This window comes from Myxine glutinosa, chromosome 11 (genome assembly GCF_964187855.1).
Source record: "Myxine glutinosa chromosome 11, kmMyxGlut1.1, whole genome shotgun sequence".
NCBI classification, from domain to species: Eukaryota; Metazoa; Chordata; class Myxini; order Myxiniformes; family Myxinidae; genus Myxine; species Myxine glutinosa.
Window position 1 is genome coordinate 53,635,185 of NC_136271.1, and position 19,523 is coordinate 53,654,707.

The following is a 19,523-nucleotide window of genomic DNA, read 5'->3' on the forward strand; positions in this document are numbered from 1 at the left end:
CCAAACTTCTGGGCCAATTTCCAGCAAACTTGACACAAAGACCAAATTTGACCTCCAGTTGAGCATGAGCTACTTGTTTTTTTAAATCTTGCAGATGTGCAGATGTAATGTCGACATTCACTTTCTGAACCATATCACGAAGTATTTATTATATGTCGTACTCGTTCATTTCCCCACGATATAGATATTACTTGTGTAATCGAATTTTGACGTCATATATGTAGGTCTATTTCATATACCGGTATGCAAATAATATTACATGAATGCGTTTTTAAAAATTGGTGCCCATTTTTTTTCAGCACTTTTCCATCCTGGTACAGTAGACCATCTGTCGTGAAAAGAGGAAGTCGAAAATAAAAAGTGAACCATGTTTTATTCAAATCAAAAGGAAACGGAGACAGTGAAAGCGTCATTGTGTTTCTGCACAATGGCGCAGGAGGACGACGAGAGTGTCCCTCTGGAGCAGTTCATTAGATTTTTGGTGAAGGACACATTACCTCGTACTATCGAGATAGTACAGGGTTTGTATGGAGATGGTGAGTTTAACTTTTTTGCTGTTATGATAAACATTTAGAGAAATATGGGGAACCAACAAACAAACTGCATATTCACCATATGTCAATATGTCATAAGCATGGAACTGGAGACTAACAGGATACTTTGGTAATATTACTGGATCACAGCATGTCGGAATTGGGTTGATAAATTTTACTGATTTCCTGCAGAAATGTCGAGCCTGTCAACTGGGCAAAGAATAACAATCACCAACGTGAAACTACATCACGTGATCGGAAAACTCAAACATCCTCAGGGAGGAATGGAGCTCACGGTGCAGATTCCGACCAATTATGCAGGTACGACCGAGTATGGCAGAACACCCTGCTCATGTGTGGACACTTGTGGACCCGTAGAGGCACCCGAATGTGGCCTGCATACACACGCATGCACACACAATCACACAGTCTCATTCACAAACAAGTCCACATCATGGTTTGAAAGAGAGTTTTGTGTTATTGTTGTTGTATAGCCCCAGACAGTTCTCTCAAACAAGCCCGCAGCACGGAGACAGCCAATCAATATCAATCTTCCAGGAGCGACCCAGAAATCCTCCACATCCAGGATTGTGTACCCCCACCTTCACGAAGTCAAGGCCATGACAGGGTTAGAGAAAGAGAGCGAGAGCGAGAGCGAGAGCGAGAGCGAGAGAGACTGACTTTTTATGTCCTTTTATTACAAAAGTATTTTAAAAACAATAAAAGATGATTCAAAGAAAACAATCACAACAGTTGCACAAACCTTTACATGATAAATAAACAAAAATATAAGCAAACAAACAAGCAAGTATTAAGGAAATCAATGACATAGTAAATACTAACTGACCCTCAGCTATTTTGCAAAATGTATCTCTCACGCACCACTGCTTCTCAAAGAGTTGTAACTCAGAACAACAACAAAATTCCAGCTTCACTCTTGAAACACAGAGAGCTTTAAACATTTCCAAAGCATATGTACTATAAATAAAAGAATCATTATGTATCTTTGATTTCCTGGTCTTATATATCGCCAACTTGGCTTGCGCAAGAAAGAAATGAATTAAAATTGTTTTTGGGAAATTGAAACACCCACTGGGGCCAAAAATAAAGGCAGGAAAATCAAAAACAAAGGAAAACCGTGCAAGTAATATTTTTAAGAAAACAAATAAAGGAGTTAACCGGTCACAGCATACATACGTATATGGCAAGGTTTCAGTTTGTCCACAAAATGGACCTTGCTCACTTATCGCTTGCGAGAAGCGGTTAATTAGGGAATTTGTGGGTAGGATCCAATGAGAAATTCTCCATTGAAGATCCCCAACACGTTTCGGCACAGGCTGTTTATAATACTACCCCCAAATAAGGTAAAGGGGAGGGGTATTCGGCAGGATTGCAGGCCATCTACAGGGTACAGGGGAGGACAACGAAGGAAAAAGGATTTTTAAGCATTGCACATACAGGGTCTTTCGATTACTCCCAGAAAAGGATAGAGAGCGGCCAAAACTAATCGGTTCCAAACTAAGAGAACCAGATAGACAAAGATTGGGGAAGGGTGGAAAAGATTCAGAGGTAGGTACGGGAGGGTTGCTTTGCTTACCATTTGAGGCACAGTAGATGCGAAGCACCATTTTCAAAATGCTGTCAACTCTGCGACACGATCTAATGCCAACCGTCGAAGCCAGAGCGGTAGCAATTATCCACCTGTCATTGGTGGCGTTTCTCAAATGACACACTTTTGTTACTGAGGCATTTATAAACTGTTGAATGAAGGTGCTTTCATTCACACACTCACCAAATAAAAAGTTGTGAAATAATGTTTCGTTGAAGAACATGGATCGAACATGAGTCAAGGGGTCACAGAGATAGGTAAAGGCTTGCCACACATTCAGTAGGCTTTGGTGAAAGGCAGGTAGCATCGATAGGTCTATCTTGGTCGACTCCATCAGGAACAGCTCCTGTGCAAGGACCAACTTCCCCACTTCACGTAATATGCAGCTGGTAAGCTGTCTCCAGGCCAAACATGGTTCAAACAAGAAGTGCCATGTTGTTCGTAGGCGGAAAGCCATGATGCGGCACTTGACATTGACAAGCCCTTGGCCACCCTCTTCAGGTGGTAAGTTTAGAATCTCTGGTCTAAGCCAATGCTTTCCGGACCAGAAGAAATGGGTGATGCATTTCTGTATGTCCTCCACCAGAGTTTTTGGCGGCTGCAGGGAAAGAACCTTGTACCATAACGTAGTGGTGACCAGAATGTTGATGACTAGTACCCTACCTTGGTAGGACAGTTGGCAGAGCAAGTTCTTCCATTTCAGTAAAAGTACTTCAATGTGTGCCAACAAGCCTTCCCAGTTATGCGTCACAAAATTTACAGGGCCAAGGAACACCCCGAGGAACTTAATCCCATCTCTTCTCCACGAAAGATTGGCTGGGAGAGGAGGAAGGAGAGGAAATAGGGGGGCAGGTAGGGGATAGGTAGAGGGTTTAAGCCACAGCACTTCTGCTTTTGTCCAATTTATCTTGGCTGATGATGTCCTGCTGAAGAGATCAATGCACTCATCATCAAACCAACGTCTTCTGAATGTCTGATGCAGACACAGATGTCATCTGCATAAGCAATGCTTTTTAAGGGGTGGGTTCCAAAAGTAACACCAGACAAAGACTTCTGAAAGGTATTTAAGAGGGACTCAAGGGATAAAGCATACAAAATTCCTGAAAGAGGGCAGCCCTGCCTTACCCCTCTCCCAACACAAAAGGGAGGTACAAGTTCATTGTTTATCTTCAAGATAGCCGATATGTTTGAATAATATAATTGTATATGGGATAGAAAGAGAGGTCCAAAACCAAAACATTTTAGCACTTCAAAAAGATATGTATGAGAAACACAGTCAAAAGCTTTCTCCTGGTCGAGGAAGATCAAGCCACAACTTTCATAATTAATCTCACAGATTTCAATGACATCTCGGACAACAGAGATATTATCCTGAATATTGTGACCAGGAACACAATAAGTCTGGTCCATGTGTATAATGTCTCCTAGTAGGGGTGAGAGACGCAAGGCCAAAGCCTTTGAGAAAATTTTCTAGTCCATACACAATAAGAACTGGCCTCCACTGTGATATGAGCAATAAATTTCCCTTTTTAGGAAGCAAAGTAAGCACGGCTCTCCTGCAGCTCAGTGGAAGTTCACCCTTCTTCAAGGTCTCCAGGAAAACCAGAAGCAATTCGGGTCCAATCAAGTCCCAAAATTCCTCAAAGAACTCCACTGGCAGACCATCCAGGCCAGGTGATTTCCCTCTGCCCAGTAGTCAGGTTCACTATGTTTTTTTCGTTCAAAATCATGGTAGATTAGCAAACCTATACATTTTTGGAAACGTTATTGCATGGAAAATCTGAAAATCAATGTTTACATTTGCCAATTCCGACCAATTCGATTCGACCAATTCGACCATTCGACCATTCGACCAATCGCTTCGATCGACCATTCGACCATTCGACCAATTCGATCGATTCAATTCGATTCATCGAATTCGATTCGATCGACCATTCGACCAATTCGATTTGCCAATCAATTTGACCGACCTTTGCTTGTGTGGAACGGACTGTGAAAACGATGCAGACTATATTGTCGGATACGACACACAGGACAGTGATGACGAACTCTAAATGGCATATTCTGTAATCGTGTATGTTTGATGCAATTGACTGCCTGTGTATATTTTGTCATTGACTGCCTGTGTAGATGTGAAGTTATACTGACTGCATGTGTATATATGATTTTGCTGACTGCCTGTGTATGTTTGGTGATGTGAATTATTGTGACACATTTTGATGTTATTAACTGCCTGTACAAAATGATAACATGTATTTGATTATGCAACTTATCGCGAATATAAAGACAGTATTTTGCAATTCAAAACCTTTGATTCGTGTCTTACCATTCCCCATAGCACTAATTTGATACTTTCATTGGATTCCTTGTCCCTGAAAATATAGGTTTAGTATATTTTAAAAAGTTTTTAGGGTAATTAGAGGCAGAAATAGAACAAAATATGTATTTTACAGTGGCCATTTTGAAAATCCAAAATGGCCGCCATACAGGCATCTCTCCAAATGTAAACATTGATTTTTAGTTTCCTTATGCTATAACCTTTCCAAAAATGTATAGGTTTGCTAATCTACCATGATTTTGAACGAAATATAATTTATTGACATAGTGAACGGGACAGTACGGGAATCTGTAAAAGCTACAGGCTTTTAAGGGAAACAGAAAGTTCCTCAAGCATGAGCGGTAACTCCAGATCCGTTCTTTGATTTGGAGTTAGTGTACCGACACATCAAACAAAATAGGAACAAGTTCTGCATCGACATCTGTTGCCTGGTAAAGTGTAGAGAAGAAGAGTCTTGCATCCTTCTTAATTTCTACAGGGTTGGTCGTGATTGAATTATCAGGATGTTTCAAAGCAGTAATTAGGGAATGAGGATATTTTGTTTCAAAATCAAAAACCGGGTCGGAGAACCAGGAGGTAAAGGTGCTGAAAGCGTAGTCTCGTTAGCGCTCCTTGGGTTTGATTAGCAATTATATTGTTATGTCGGTGGGGTAGAGCAATATCTAGAGTCAGGTAGATCTGAATAGGTAACATGCTTCGTCTGTCGCAATAAGGAATCTGCCCTGTAATAAGTTCTGTATGTTTAGTCCAGTTTGTCGGTTAATGAGTATACCTGTGAACATACGAGGATGTTCGTGTGCTAGGTAGTTGTAGGGATTAAAGACAACAGCCCTTGTTTGTCACACCTAGTAATCAAACCTTTGTCCCTTATGGCAATGCATACCCATATAAACACATAGATAGGCCCTTTAGCGCACACAGTAATTAAATCCCCTTCCGAGGTCAGCTAATTGAGTACCAGTTCACTGGTAATTCCCTGTTTGTCGTTAAAGGCGGCAAAAAGGGTTGGCGTCAGGAAGGGCATCCGGCCGTAAAACATTGCTTCAAAAAGGGGACCAAAAAACAACAACAACCACGGTTCCCGAAAAAGGCCAACCCCCGCTTTGCGGGGAAAAATGGCCTCTAAAGGTGGTTATTATATATATATATATCCCTTACAACGACTTTGGAAGAAGCCAGATCGGGGCACTGCTGGGTGGCCGCCGTCAGCTACACCACCAGCTAGGCTGAGCAACATCGCGTGACCACACCACAGGGAACGTGTGATTGGAGGGAAGGAGCTGGAAGGTTCGGTGGAAGGCACTGGTTGGTGGCGCGCCAAGGCTGACGTCACCGCCCAGGTTAGAAAAGTGCGCTGCATGACATTTCAGCAGCTTTAGCCCTTGCACTCTCTGCCTCTTGCGCTGCATGTCTCTGGCTGTCTTGCGCTGCACGACATCGCTCTGTGCTTGAAGCTCTTGCGCTTCTTCTTGGTCTTCAGAGGTCCTGGTGGTCGTTGGTTCACCATCTGTGTGGTGTAGGAGCGAGGCTCAGTGCTGTGAACGGGCGGGACCTCGTGTGCTAACGGCGAGGGCGTTGGCTCGGGCCTAGCGAAGCGTGCGAGGCAAACGGAGGGTTCCTCCATGCCGGAGTTTGGAGCCGTGTTACACTGCAACCGACGGACAGATAAGACCGCACACCACATCACCATTACACTACATTTCTTTTGTTCATTCATTCCTGTGTCCTGTTGTTGAGTCTGGTGTGTGGGATCCCAATATAGGATTTCGTTTATTTGATTACCGTCGCGTTCCTTGTTATCGGGTCCGTAATAAATCTTTATTTTTGTACATTCTGATCCGGTGTTTGAGTTCATTAATTCCCTGCAGGATCGAAGCTGCCGTCGGTTCGCTGAAGGTAAGCGCTTTTGCCGCAGCTTCCACTTCCCTTCTTCCTCCCGCGTTTTATAGCCGAATCCGAGTTGGTTGTCGCCTCAATTAAATCCGTTTAGTCCATCCGCGGTCCCTGGTATTAACCGGAGGGTCCGTGCGACAATATTATTAAGAAGAGACTTCTTCTCACATAGTCTTAGTTTCTTTTGGGGGTAGGATGGGTTTTTTAATTTGTTTGAATCTGGAGAATCTCCTTCTCCAGCTCCACTTTTATCCTGCGTTCTACTTGTGTCTTTGGAAAACAAAATTGCTGACAGAAACTTCTAATTTGGACCTTTGTGTTGTCCCACCACAATCGCTGGTCCTTAAAACTGGATTTGGAGCCTCTCAGATTGGACCACACCCTCTCAAAGGCATTCCGAAAGGAGGGGTTATCTAATATGGAAATGTTTCATTTCCAAAAAGAGTGGCGATTTGGAGATAACCCTACACGGTAACTCATGGTAATGAGGTGATGGTTGGAGAAACCATACGGGGAAATTTCAGTGGTGGGGGAGGTTGGTAAATGGCAAATTTATATAAAATCTATAAAGCCTGGTGAGGGCCACTTGATTATTTATTGGTAACCTTACACCAGGTAAATTGATGGGTGCCTGGATTTTGTATCCGCCAGATATCTTGAAAACCAAAATCTCTTATTATTTTAGATAACAGTCTGGCTGGTTTGGGGTGAGGTTCTGCGCCATTCCGATCCACTCAGGTTGCAGGGTGCAATTAAAATCACCGCCCATTATAATGCACTTCTGCAAGTCTAACTGCATCATGTGGAGTCGTAACCTGTCATAGAAGGTTCGTCGGTCTGTGCCCTTAGAAGGGGCATAAACATTTATTAAAGTAAAATTAATGTCTCCATCAACAAAATCCAGTGAAGCTAAGTGACCCGGGATTATTTCCTGAAATGAGAGTTGGAGCGGGCAAAAATGGGGATTAATTAGAAAAGCAACTCCTGCTGTACGAGAGGTTGAATCGCTTAAGTAGCCGGCCTTTTTCATCATTCGATTCCAGATAGCGTGATACGATGGAGTACAGTGGGTTTCTTGTAAGAAAGCCACATCTAATTTCCGTTGCCTTCCACGGTTGACCACTTGGAGCATCCTAGACTGGCTCACACCACCATTTATATTGAGGCTACCAAAAAATAGTCATAGAGATGTAAAAGAGGTAAGGAAAGGGAAATATGTGTATCATCCTTTTAGGTCGTTTTTTGCCTTAACAATGTGTCTCTTAAGCCGACTGCATTGGGGTTCCGTGAAATTGTGGTCACTGGGTCGAATAATACACCTTGCCGTTTCAATAAACCCATGTAGATCAGAAAAATGATATTTTATTTCAATATATCTTTTTCTAAAAGTCTGGTTCAGAAACTTGAGTATTTGCGATGGTAAGACGTTGGAATCAGTGTATGTGGGGAATTCCTCAATGTCATAGGATTCCTCCTCTGACATGTCAGAAGCATTATCCGGAACACTTACTACCCCTGCCTCTTGAGACACCAGAATACTCTGTGGTGTGCAGGTGACATCCTGCCGTGTTTCTGTAGGACCAGGTTGAGGGAGAGGTTCCACCAGAACCCCGGGTAATGTGGGGGGGGGGGGGGGGGGGGGGGAGGGGCGATTCTGAAACCTGTTGCACAATTTGAGGTTCTTCCTCGGGACAATCATTGTGCTCAGGTACGTTTTCTAAATTGGCCGGTACAACGACTATTTGGTTGGAAAGATCACCAGGTGCGTTGAAATACTGTGGGGTCGAATTTTGCTCTTTTTGCCCCCCAGTCGAGTCTCGACCCGACTTGTCATAATCCGCACAAGGATTTAACGTAGTGTGCACGCCAACCTCATCTGGAGGTAGTGCATGCAACTCCTCCACATTAGGCTGAGGGTCCATATCGACAACAGGCAGAGGATCTGCATTCACATTTAGCAATACTTCATATCGATTACTCATCGATGTTTTAGCAGGTGGTATTGAGTCCAATCCATCTGAGTCTAACACCACCTTATTTTCCTTACTAAGGAAAAGTCTAACATCGGAGTCTAACACCACCACCACCTTGGCGGGACATCCCGAGCTGTTTTCCTCTTTCTCAAAGAGGAGACGAGTGTAAAACCATCCCAAACGTTTTCATTTTCGGAGGTTTACGATGTCGGTGGTACGTTTTCTGTCACAATATCAGGGGGTGTTGTCTGCTCAGCCACTGCGGGGCAATTTGTGGACAAAACCGTTTTATATGCCCAAAGTTCCCACAGCCGAAACATTTTAACGTTTCCGTGGACGCATATACCTGGTACTCGTGATTATCCACACGAAACATAAATACCGCGTTGAGCACCTTGTCCACATTGGATGCAGGAAACACAATGTACGCCTGCCGCCGGAAGGACATGATGTGTTTGGCCTGCTCGTTGCGACACCCCAGAGATAACATCGTGATCTCCGACACCACTGTACCATACCGAGAAAGCTCTTTTAAAATTAAATCATTTTTCAGGAATGGGGAACAATTTGATATCAAGACTTTCACGGCTGGGGTGTCCAGTGGGGAGACCAGGAAAAAATGTCCATTCTCGATAGACAAACCGGTCGCCACAATTTCATGTACCAGCTGCTCTTCAGCCACGAATATAACCACACGTTTATTCATCCGTGAAGCTGCATGGATTTTCTCGAGCCCGATTATGTTACCTACCGCAATGACGATGTCTTCCACGGTGACCTCGTTAGGGGGGACGCAAACCACGCCATGTTTCCACATCAAGTACTGAAGTCAAAGGTCGCATAGCGGGAACATGCCGACATTACGACGATCGGAAACCCTCGGCCTAAGGCGAGATGGATTTGGAGAGGATGGAGGGGGAGGAGGTACAGCTTTCTGTACAAGTGGGGGAAAAAGGGAAAAGCGCTACTCGGCATACACCAGCACGAGGGAAACTATCATGAGGAAACACACCTCTCAATGAGGAAAAGGGCGAGAAATCACGACAGCCCGTCAGAGTGCCGATGGACTCACCCCTCGATCTCACCAAAAGGCGTGGGCTGGGCTCTCTATCTCTCTCTGTATCTCAGAGACAGATAAACGAAAGTGGAGAAAAAAAGAAATAGAGACAGCAACACAAGCGAGGAATGCAATGGAGGTAGGGGGGGTTTGTGGGGAACGAGAGGGGGGACGGGGGGAACGGTCGGAGGAAGGGGAGAATGGGCAGGGAACTGGGAGGTGGGGGGAGGAAAAATGGGAAGGGAGGACGAGGGTTGAGGTACCGGGCTTGATGAAAATGGAGTGGTGGGGGGGAGACAGAGAATACACAAAGTGAAGATAAACAAAAATGGAAAAGAAAAGGTGAAAACAACGACCAAAAGGGGGTAGAAAGATTTAAGGTCGGAGCAGCTCGCACCTCACCACACATGCACAGCCGCCATCTTGCCATGCCTAACACACAAACGGCCAGCAGGGAGAGAGGGAGGGAGAGAGTGGGGGAGAGAGAGAGAGTGGGGGGGGGAGAGAGAGAGAGTGGGGGAGAGAGAGAGAGAGAGTGGGGGAGAGAGAGAGAGAGTGGGGGGGAGAGAGAGAGAGAGAGTGGGGGAGAGAGAGAGAGAGAGAGAGTGGGGGGGAGAGAGAGAGAGAGAGAGTTGGGGAGAGAGAGAGAGAGAGAGTGGGGGAGAGAGAGAGAGAGAGAGAGAGAGAGAGAGAGAGAGAGTGGGGCAGAGAGAGAGAGAGAGAGAGAGTGGGGAGAGAGAGAGAGAGAGAGAGTGGGGGGAGAGAGAGAGAGAGAGAGAGAGAGAGAGAGAGTGAGAGTGAGAGAGAGAGACTTTTTTTGACTTTTATTATAAAAGTATAAAACAAAGTATTCCAACTCCACTTTACATACAAATCACAACCTCATTTCCAATGCATTTGCAGAAAACACCCCCCATGCCCCATAACTCTTCAAACACAAGAAGGTTCCCCATGTTTACATGATAAACATGTTCGAGCTTTATACGTGCTGACACCATCCCTATGAAACAAAAAAGTGCATTTTCATTTTTTCCACTACCTAATCTGGCTTTTCTGGTTTTATAAATTGCAAGCTTAGCAATTCCAAGCAAAAAATTCAAAAGCAAAATCACAGAGTTTTTCCTAGTATTACATGCAAGTCCGTAAACAAAGATTGTAACAGAAAAAACAATTTTGAATTTACAAAAGATTCTGCTCAGATACAGAAACAGAGATGACAATCTCTTGCACTCAATAAACGCATGATACAAATGTTCAACATCACCACAAAAAGGACATAAATTAGACACAGCAGGGTTAAACTTCTGAACAACACCTGTGTGGCCAGGGCGTGATGGACCAGTCTCCAATTTAGGTCTCCTGTACGTCCAACAGTAGGACACCTGTACATTTCATCCCAATTTGGAGTGACAAATGCTCCTGCAGGTAAAAACTCTTTCCACTTGTTCCTTAAGGGTGCTGCACAGCCCGGTAAGCACACCTCTAGACAAATTCTATACATTGCCCTTTTTCCCATGATGTGGAACACACCGGATTCTTTGCTGTCAGAGGAAAACACACCATGTTGTTCCTGGGCAGTGACTGAGAGTTCAGGAAAGTTAAACGAAAATCTACTTCTTCATTTACCCCATTCCACCCAATATTTAAATCTAAAAAAGTCTGGGATACAATCTTTATGACCCTGCTCACTATTCTAATTGAACGCAAGCCAATTTTTCCAGAAACAGCGCTGGCAGAAAACCATCGCTTCAAGGATAGCTCCATAAGATCTCGCACTTTATTAATCCCAAGTTGTTCGTAAAATGTTCCATAAAAGCTCGGCTGGTAGATATTTCAGTGAATAGTGAGTTTTGGAACAATGGCTCATGCACAAACCTCCTGGGATCATAAGAGATCTCCAACCGCTGCACTCCTAGAGCTTGCCAGGCATTCAGGAGAGACCGATGAAATGCAGGGTGCCGAGCTCAATCGACCTGCTTCAAGTCCATAAGGAAAAGTTCCCCGTCAGTCCATTCCACCTACTTGCCTGAGCAAGGTATTTGTGAGGATGCCAGGGCACAACCTCGCTGTACAGCAGACGATTTATTGTCATTAGCCGAAAAGCCATTATTCGACTAGGGAGGTGCACCAGGTTTTGACCACCTGAATTACGTGGTCTGCACAACACATCTGGCTTAAGCCAGTGGTGGCCTCCCCAGAAGAAGTCAACTAGACCCCTCTGGATGTTGGTGATCAGAGCTTGAGGAGGCTGGAGTGCTATGATCTTATGCCATACAATTGGAAGCACCAGGTTGTTTATTATCATTACCTGTGCCTTACGTGACAAGATATGGAGCATCCCTTTCCACTTTGATAGTTTCTGCTTAATGTTATCTAGGAAACCATCCGTTTTTCTTCATATAGCTTGTAGTTCCCAAATGGATGCCTAAGTATTTAAACCCATCCGTTTTCCATAATATTCCTCCTGGAAGAGTTGGGGGAACCATATGTGAAGCCTGTGACCCAGATAGGGTATCTGGGTACAGAGAAAGAGCTACACTCTTGTTCCAATTTACTCTTGCTGATGAAGCAAGTTCAAATTTGGCAAAACACCAGGATAGCTCAAAAACATCTTCCTGGTTTTTAACCACAACACACAGGTCCGTCTGCATATGCTGACGTAACAATTTTGGAATTGTTTGACAAGGACAAACCAGATAAGGTGGTACGAAGGAGAGCCAGTAAGGGTTCGATGGACAGTGTGTACAACATGCCTGACAGTGGACAGTCCTGACAGATGCCACGCTGAAAGGGGAAAGGATGACACAGACTGTTATTTACTTTTAGCAGGTATGATAAATTGTTGTATAAAAGTTTTATGCAATAAATGAATTTTTCTCCAAATCCTGCTTTAGTAAGAACTGCAAACAAAAATGAGTGATCCACACTGTCAAAAGCTTTCTCCTGATCAAGGAGTAATAACCCAAAAGCATGCGACGCAGTTTGACCGATAGTAATCAAGTCTCGAACCAAGAAAATACTGTCATACATGGATCGTTCAAGTATGCAATACGTTTTTTGCACAGCACACCCATGTATATTGATGGGTGTTTGGATTTTGTAATCGCCATACATCTCTAAGTTTGTATTTTTTCACAAGTTGTGCCAAGGACTTTGCACTGGGTGGATGTGGCTCAGGAGTGTTCCTGTCCAGTCAAGGGTTGAGTGTGCAATTATAGTCTCCCCCCATACAAATTAAACAAGTCAAATCAACAGTGCTTAAACAATCCGCTAATTTTGGAAGAAATAGAGCCCTTTCAGCGCTGTCACTGGGGCAATACACATTAATAATGCTAACCTTTTGATCGCTACTAATAAAATCCACCACCATCAAGAAACCCTTACAAATCTCTCTATAGTGAATCTCAGATGGTTGAAGGCAAGGATGCAAGATTATTTCCACCCCCGCTTTAGCTTCTTCAACCGCACTGGAGAAAACATGGCACCATTTAAACATTCTGCGCCACTCGTCTTCACAAGATTGGTTGATGTGTGTCTCTTGTAACATGAAAATATCAATCTTTTCTTTCTCAAATAGTTGTAACACCTCCAGACGCTGCATACAGCTGCGGCCTCTGTTTATGTTGAGAGACGTTACCTTCATTTATTCTTTATTAATTTTCCTCCTCTTGGAGTTCTTTTCCTGCCTTAGTGGCACACTTCCTCAACCGCTGAAATTGAGGTTCTGAGATCCCAACTTGCTGGGGTTCACGAATCATGTTTCTAGTAGTTTTTAGAAAAGCATGTAGGTTTAGCAAATAATCCTGAATTCTGACATTCCTTTTCCTGAAGGATTCATCGAGGAATTTTTTAACTTCATCTTCTGTAACTAGTGTCCCCATCCTCACCCTCTTGGGCACAAAACCCACTACCTGACGGGGTAGAGTAGGGTTCATCAAGATCTAACGCATCATCTTTGTCATTCTCTTCCTGATGCAAACTTATTTCTGAGGCACAAATCTCCCCAGGATCAGAAACATGGATATCGTTTTCATTCATGTCTAGCTGCTCATCGTCACATGCAGCTTCCTTCTTATCATCCCTTTTATTTTGTTCGAAACGTGTAGGCTTACAGGCTTCTTCTGAGGGGCTGTCTGACTTATCTGTTTTATCATTACACCTGGTCATCCCTGCGCCCACCTCTGTGACCATTACATTAATGTCATGTAAGACATCAGATTCAGGGTTATCAATATCACCACTTGTGTCCTCCTGAGAGGCGCGAGGATTCTCGATGTCTATATCGCACTCGGAACCCTAAAACAGTTCGGCAAGTGGTGCAAACGAATTGCTTAGACTTAAACCCGGTTCCGGTTCCAATCCCAAACAGGGATTCTCAACACAAGCTCCATCTTGCAAGCTCTGCGACACATTTGACACAACAAGTACCTTACTTTGTACTGTGCTTGCATCCTTCATGACGGGACATGAACGTTTATGTCCTTTTTTACGAGCCACTGTTACGAACCATTCCATATTGTCATCTGCACAGTCCTGTACAGTAGGAGAGGGATCAACCACTTTTGTCACACCAGCAGGTAGGGAGGAGTGGTCTACTGTTTCCTGTTCACCCATTGGTTGTGTGGAGGGGTCTACCATTCCACGTATCTCAGTAGGTTAAGGGGGGGGGAGTCAACTGTTTCCCGATCACCATTAGGTCGTGGGGAGGAGTCTACACTATCATCCGCCCCATTAGGTGGGGAGGGAGGAGGATCTGTAATCACCTGGTCTCGATTTTCTAATGATCTCACCAAACCGGGACAGGAACTCTTTACGTGTCCGTAAGCTCCACACCCATAGCACGTCATGACGTCCGTGGAGGCATACATTCTATAAGTATGGCAATTAATCTTTGCATGCAAAACTACATTTCGCTTTTGCACATTTTCGGGCAATATCATGTAAACGACCCTTTTAAAAGTCATCACGTGTCGAAATTCACCCCTTGCCGAGTGTATCGGCACCATTGTCACTTTTGATACGATTGTACCGAACTTGCTCAATTGAGCACACAAGTCCTCACCTTTAACAAAGGGAGGGACATTAGACACATTGACCCTCACCGCAGGTGTATCTAATGGGGAAACCACTAGAAACAGGTCGGGTTCTATGAGAAGGCCTTGCTCCACAACAGAGTTCACCATGTGCACCTCCGATACAAACACAACAACCTTCTTGTTCATTCGAGAGGCTGCACGGATATTATGCGAGCCGACGCATTTTCCGATTGCTAGAAGCACTTGCTCCATATTTACCTCACTCGGAGGGTCGCACACCAGCCCATGCTTGCGAGTGAGCGACTCGCACATGCTATTCCTCAAACAATCGTTTGCCATAGCGAACGTAAATTAAATATATAAAAGGTGAGAAATCAACAAAACGATACCAACCACAAGCAACACCGGCGAGTGGAGGTAAAACCAAAACTAATGGACAAGGTCCAAATAATGGACTAGGTCCAAGAACCGTTTAGAGCAGCGAAACACCGCTGCCTGGACTAGGAAAACACGGCAAAATGGAGGCCAGGCCTCAAACCCGGAGGTTCGGAAAAAAGTCAATCGAACACCACCTACCGTGTGCGCTCTGTCCCTCTCTCTTGTCTCAACAATGAAAGGACCCACAGGGGAAACTTTACAGGCATAAACAAGGACACAAGTGAGGGAAATGGGGGATAGGAAAACCAACCAACATGACAGAGAACTCACAGCTCAACATGCACAGCCACCATGATGCCACACCCACGCACGACTCACCAACGACCAGCAGGGGCGCATGAGAGAGAGAGACTTTTACTTTTGCATACCTTTATTTAAGCAAGGATAGAAAACAACAGCTAGACTTTGCCAACAAACAGCAATCATAAAAGGAAGGTAAAATAATAAAGCATAAAATAATACAAGTGCACATTTAAAAAGAAAAGGTGAGATCATTGTTGACTACTTTACACAGTGCGTTCTTACAACACCATTTTTGCTTAAAAAGATCTAAATTATTTACGTTTTGGTGAAAATAAAACTCTGCACGTAGCCTGGCCTCCTTCACGAGGCCTCCTGGCCTCCTTAAAAACTGTTAAAACATTGTAGCCAGCATCAGGGTTGGCAAGAAGTTTAGCTTTCCTTGTTTTATAAATTGCTAGCTTCCCTTCAGCTATTAAAAAATTGGTGAGCACAGATACGGCAGCATTCTTAGGGTTCAATGGCAAACCAAAAATAAACATACGTAAAGAAAAAGAAACATTCATATGGCAGCACAATTGTGACAACAAAATCAAAAGTGGGGTCAGCCTTGCACAGTCAACATAGGCATGATGTAAATCTTCAGAGGCCGTACAAAAGGGGCATGAAACAGAATTTAAAACACTAAAACGGTGTAATAAAACATTGGCAGGTAAAATCATATGTACAATTCTCCAAGAGATACCACCAGTCCGTTTTACAATTGGTGGAGCATACATGGTGGCCCATTGTGGGCAAGGGGGGGGGGGCAGGCGGTAACATCCCTGTCCATCGGGATCCAAACCTATCCTTGCATACGTAAGGATGCCGAATGGCAACACAGAGGTGGTACAGGCACTTTTTTTCAGCACTAGGAGGTGGAGAGGAAGACAGGCACACAGATTCTGTTAATGCAGCCGATGATATTTGCACCAGATGAAGGGAGAGAACATGCATTGCAGGGTCATTGTTGTTGGCATCAAAATGAAGACCCAGTCCTCTGAAGGTATGCTTCTTGAATGAGCTGGGAGACAGCTCTTACAGAGCGCATTCCAACAGCGGTTGCAATATGTCCTGCTGAGTGCCAAGTTTCATTCCGGTTATCCCGCAGGTCTCGTATGACATGCACACCAGAACTTGTGAAACATTGCACAAAGGCACGTGATCGAAGTATGTTGGTAAAGAGTGCATTGTAAAAGATAGGCTCGTCGAGGAAGTTGGTGGTGTTGTAATGAGCCATATCTCGGTGCACCACGAGAGGCTGCCAGGCTTGCAGCAGGTCTTGGTAGAAAGGAGGCAATGGGGAGATGTCAACATATTGCAGGTCCATGAGAAAAAGTTGCTTGTTGAAATCAAGCATGTCAGCCATTTTCAACAGGTAGTTGGCAGTGAGCCGCCATGGCATCAAAGTGAAAAAAAGAAAACGGTGAACAGTGGCGACTCGAAAAGCCATTAGTCGGCTGACAATGACAATGAGGCCATGGCCACCTTCTGCCAATGGAAGGTAAAGGACTTCAGGCTTGACCCAATGCTTGCCACCCCAGAAGAAATCCAGTAGGTGTTTCTGGAGTGTCAGCAGCAGTGCTTCAGGAGGGTGCAAAGCAATCATTTTATGCCACAAGGAAGCCACTACATTGTTAATCACTAGGGCACGTCCTCTGTATGACAATGTAGATAATATTCCTCTCCACTTCTCTAGCCTATTATCAATTTTATTAACTGTGTTAACCCAGTTCTTTGCCATGAACGCTGGAGTGCCAATGTACACACCCAGATTAAGGATGCCTTCCTTCTCCCACTGCAGGCCTCTGGGAAGACAAGGCAGACCAACAGCGGGGGGAATGCCAATCCATATAGCTTTGCATTTGTTCCAATTGATTGCAGTTGTACATGCCGAGGAAAGTTTTTCCAGATTATTTAGTAGCATGGTGACATCATCACTGCTACGCACCACAACACACACATCATCAGCATATGCTGAGGTGACAATTGGCCTTTCAGTTGGCAACACAGGAAAACCTGGTAAGCTAGCACGAAGGCGGATTAGTAGAGGTTCAATGCAGAGTGAGTAGAGAATGCCCGATAAAGGACACCCTTGGCGGACTCCTCTTTCAACCGTTAGTGGTGCACAGAAACTGTTGTTGACTTTAATGATGCTAAAAACATGATTTTACAGCAATGAAACGTGAGAAACAAAGGCTGCCCCAAAACCAAACTGTTTTAGGGTATGAAAAACATATTCATGGCTAATAGGGTCAAATGCTTTCTCCTGGTCAAGTAAAACTAGGCCAGCATTCTGTTTTTGTGCAACACAGACATCCCACAAGTCCCGAATTAAAAAAAATATTGTCATGAATCGACCGATTTAAAATACAAAAGGATTGATCAAAATGTATTAAAAAACTAAGAAGGGGCTTTATTGCGGTTTACAAGGACTTTGGAAAGAATTTTGTAATCCACACAAAGCAGAGAGATAGGCCACCAATTTTGTAAAGACTGTAAGTCTCCTTTCTTTGGGATAAGGCACACAATTGCACGGCGACAACTTAGAGGTAACACACCCTCTTGTGAACTATACTTAAAAACATCTAAAAGTGTCAGACCGAGCAAGTCCCAGAATGCTTTATAAAATTCCACGGGTAAGCCATCAAAGCCAGGGGCTTTATTATTATTAAGGCTATTAAGAGCTGTTAAAAGTTCACCCACTGTAAAATCTTGTTCTAGAGAGCGCTGCTGTGATTCTTGTAATCGTGGTAGATTTTGGGTAAAATCAAACATTTCTTGATCATTACTTTCCTTTGCAGTAAAAACGTTCTTAAAGAAGTCTCTGATAAGACACAACTGAGCATTCTCCTCAATAATTTGTCCGTCACTTGAACATAAGCTTAGCAACAATCTATTAGATTTTGCGGCTTTTTCAAAGCTAAAGAAATCTTTACAACACGTTTCTGAGGTAGATAAACCTTTTACTCGGAGTCGTGTTAGCGCCCCGAGAGCATCATCTTTAGTTAAAACATTCAGTAGGGCTTGTTTCTCATGAAGCCGATGGCATCGTACCTCCTCGTCAATGTTAGTCGCGTTTTCCTGCAGGTCAAGAATTTCCTTCTTTAAAATGCATATCCTGGCTTGCTTTGCATTAGTAAAATTATTACTGTATTGCTGGCAGAAGACTCGGATTTGTGCCTTTACATAATCCCACCATAGGCAAAGATTGGTGAAATCATTCCATGATTCTAGAATCCGAAGCCAGAAATTTTTAAAGGATAGTTTAAAAAAGGGATCATTTAAAAGAGAAATATTAAAAGACCAATGAGAAGTATGCCTCTGAGGGCTAGGGAAAGAAAGACGCATTTTAATTAAAAAATGGTCAGAAAACCCAGGAGGAGTAATATCAGTAAAACTAACAAGGTTTAAAAAGGAGAGGCTAATATAAAATTTATCAAGCCTTGCAAGCGACAAGTTGTTTAGCAGGCAACGACACCAAGTAAATTGTTGAGTGTTCCCGTGCTGCAGTCGCCAAACATCACCAAGGTCGTTCCGAGACAGAAGCGTAGACAGAGGCCTAGCACTAGCTGGATGGGGTTCAGGGCTGTTCCGATCTCTGGCTGGGTCTAATGTGCAATTAAAATCACCACCTAAGCACAAAAGGGTATCAGGGGCAAGATGATTAAGGAAGGTAAATGATTCGGTGAAGAAAGCCGTCCTGGCTGTGCTGTCACTTGGGGCATAAACATTGACAATTACCATCTGCTGGTGGTGATATAAAAATTCAATGGAAGCTAGATATCCAGGTACAATTTCTTTAAAAACAAGAGAGGAGACGGGAAGATGTGCAGATATATAGAAAGCAACACCAGCACTAACCGAAGACGTGTTACTAAAAAACCAGGTGCCTTTCAGCTTCAGCCTCCAATCTGCCATGCAACTCGCAGTCGAGTGAGTTTCTTGTAAAAGAAGAATGTCTACCTTCTCATTCTCTATCAGCTGCATCGTTTGAACTTTGCGCAGGGGGATTACGCCCGCCATTTATGTTCAAACTTGCTGTTATCATGGTAAGAGTGGCCCACAAAGGATGATTATTCATTCAAAAGTTTCCTTGCTTCAACGATGTCTTTTCAATTGTTTACAAGAAGCGCTGGAAATGGCAACAGTTTCTGGATTCTTAATAATGATTTGCGCTTTTTGAACAAAAGCACGCACATTGGGGAAAAAATCATTCAGGTTTACTCGTTTCTTACGAGTGTTTTTTTTCAAGAAATCTAAAATATCAGAGGTTGAAATTGTACCGTCGAGACTACTGTCTGGGACGAGCTCCTCACCAAATGCACTTGATGCCAGAGAGGAGCAACCGTCTGAATCATAGCCCT

General features: G+C 43.8%; 1 protein-coding gene across 1 annotated transcript in view; it reads left to right on the top strand.

Annotated features, from left to right (window-relative positions):
* The first annotated feature begins 395 nt into the window (after window positions 1–395).
* Window positions 396–19,523, top strand: part of LOC137436228 (protein THEMIS) — a 59,958-nt gene continuing 40,830 nt past the window's right edge. Inside the window, exons 1-2 of the mRNA XM_078786679.1 lie at window positions 396–536; window positions 726–854. Coding sequence (XP_078642805.1) covers window positions 428–536; window positions 726–854 — 238 coding nt within the window. The 5' untranslated portion in view covers window positions 396–427. The remainder of the gene's footprint in view (window positions 537–725; window positions 855–19,523) is intronic.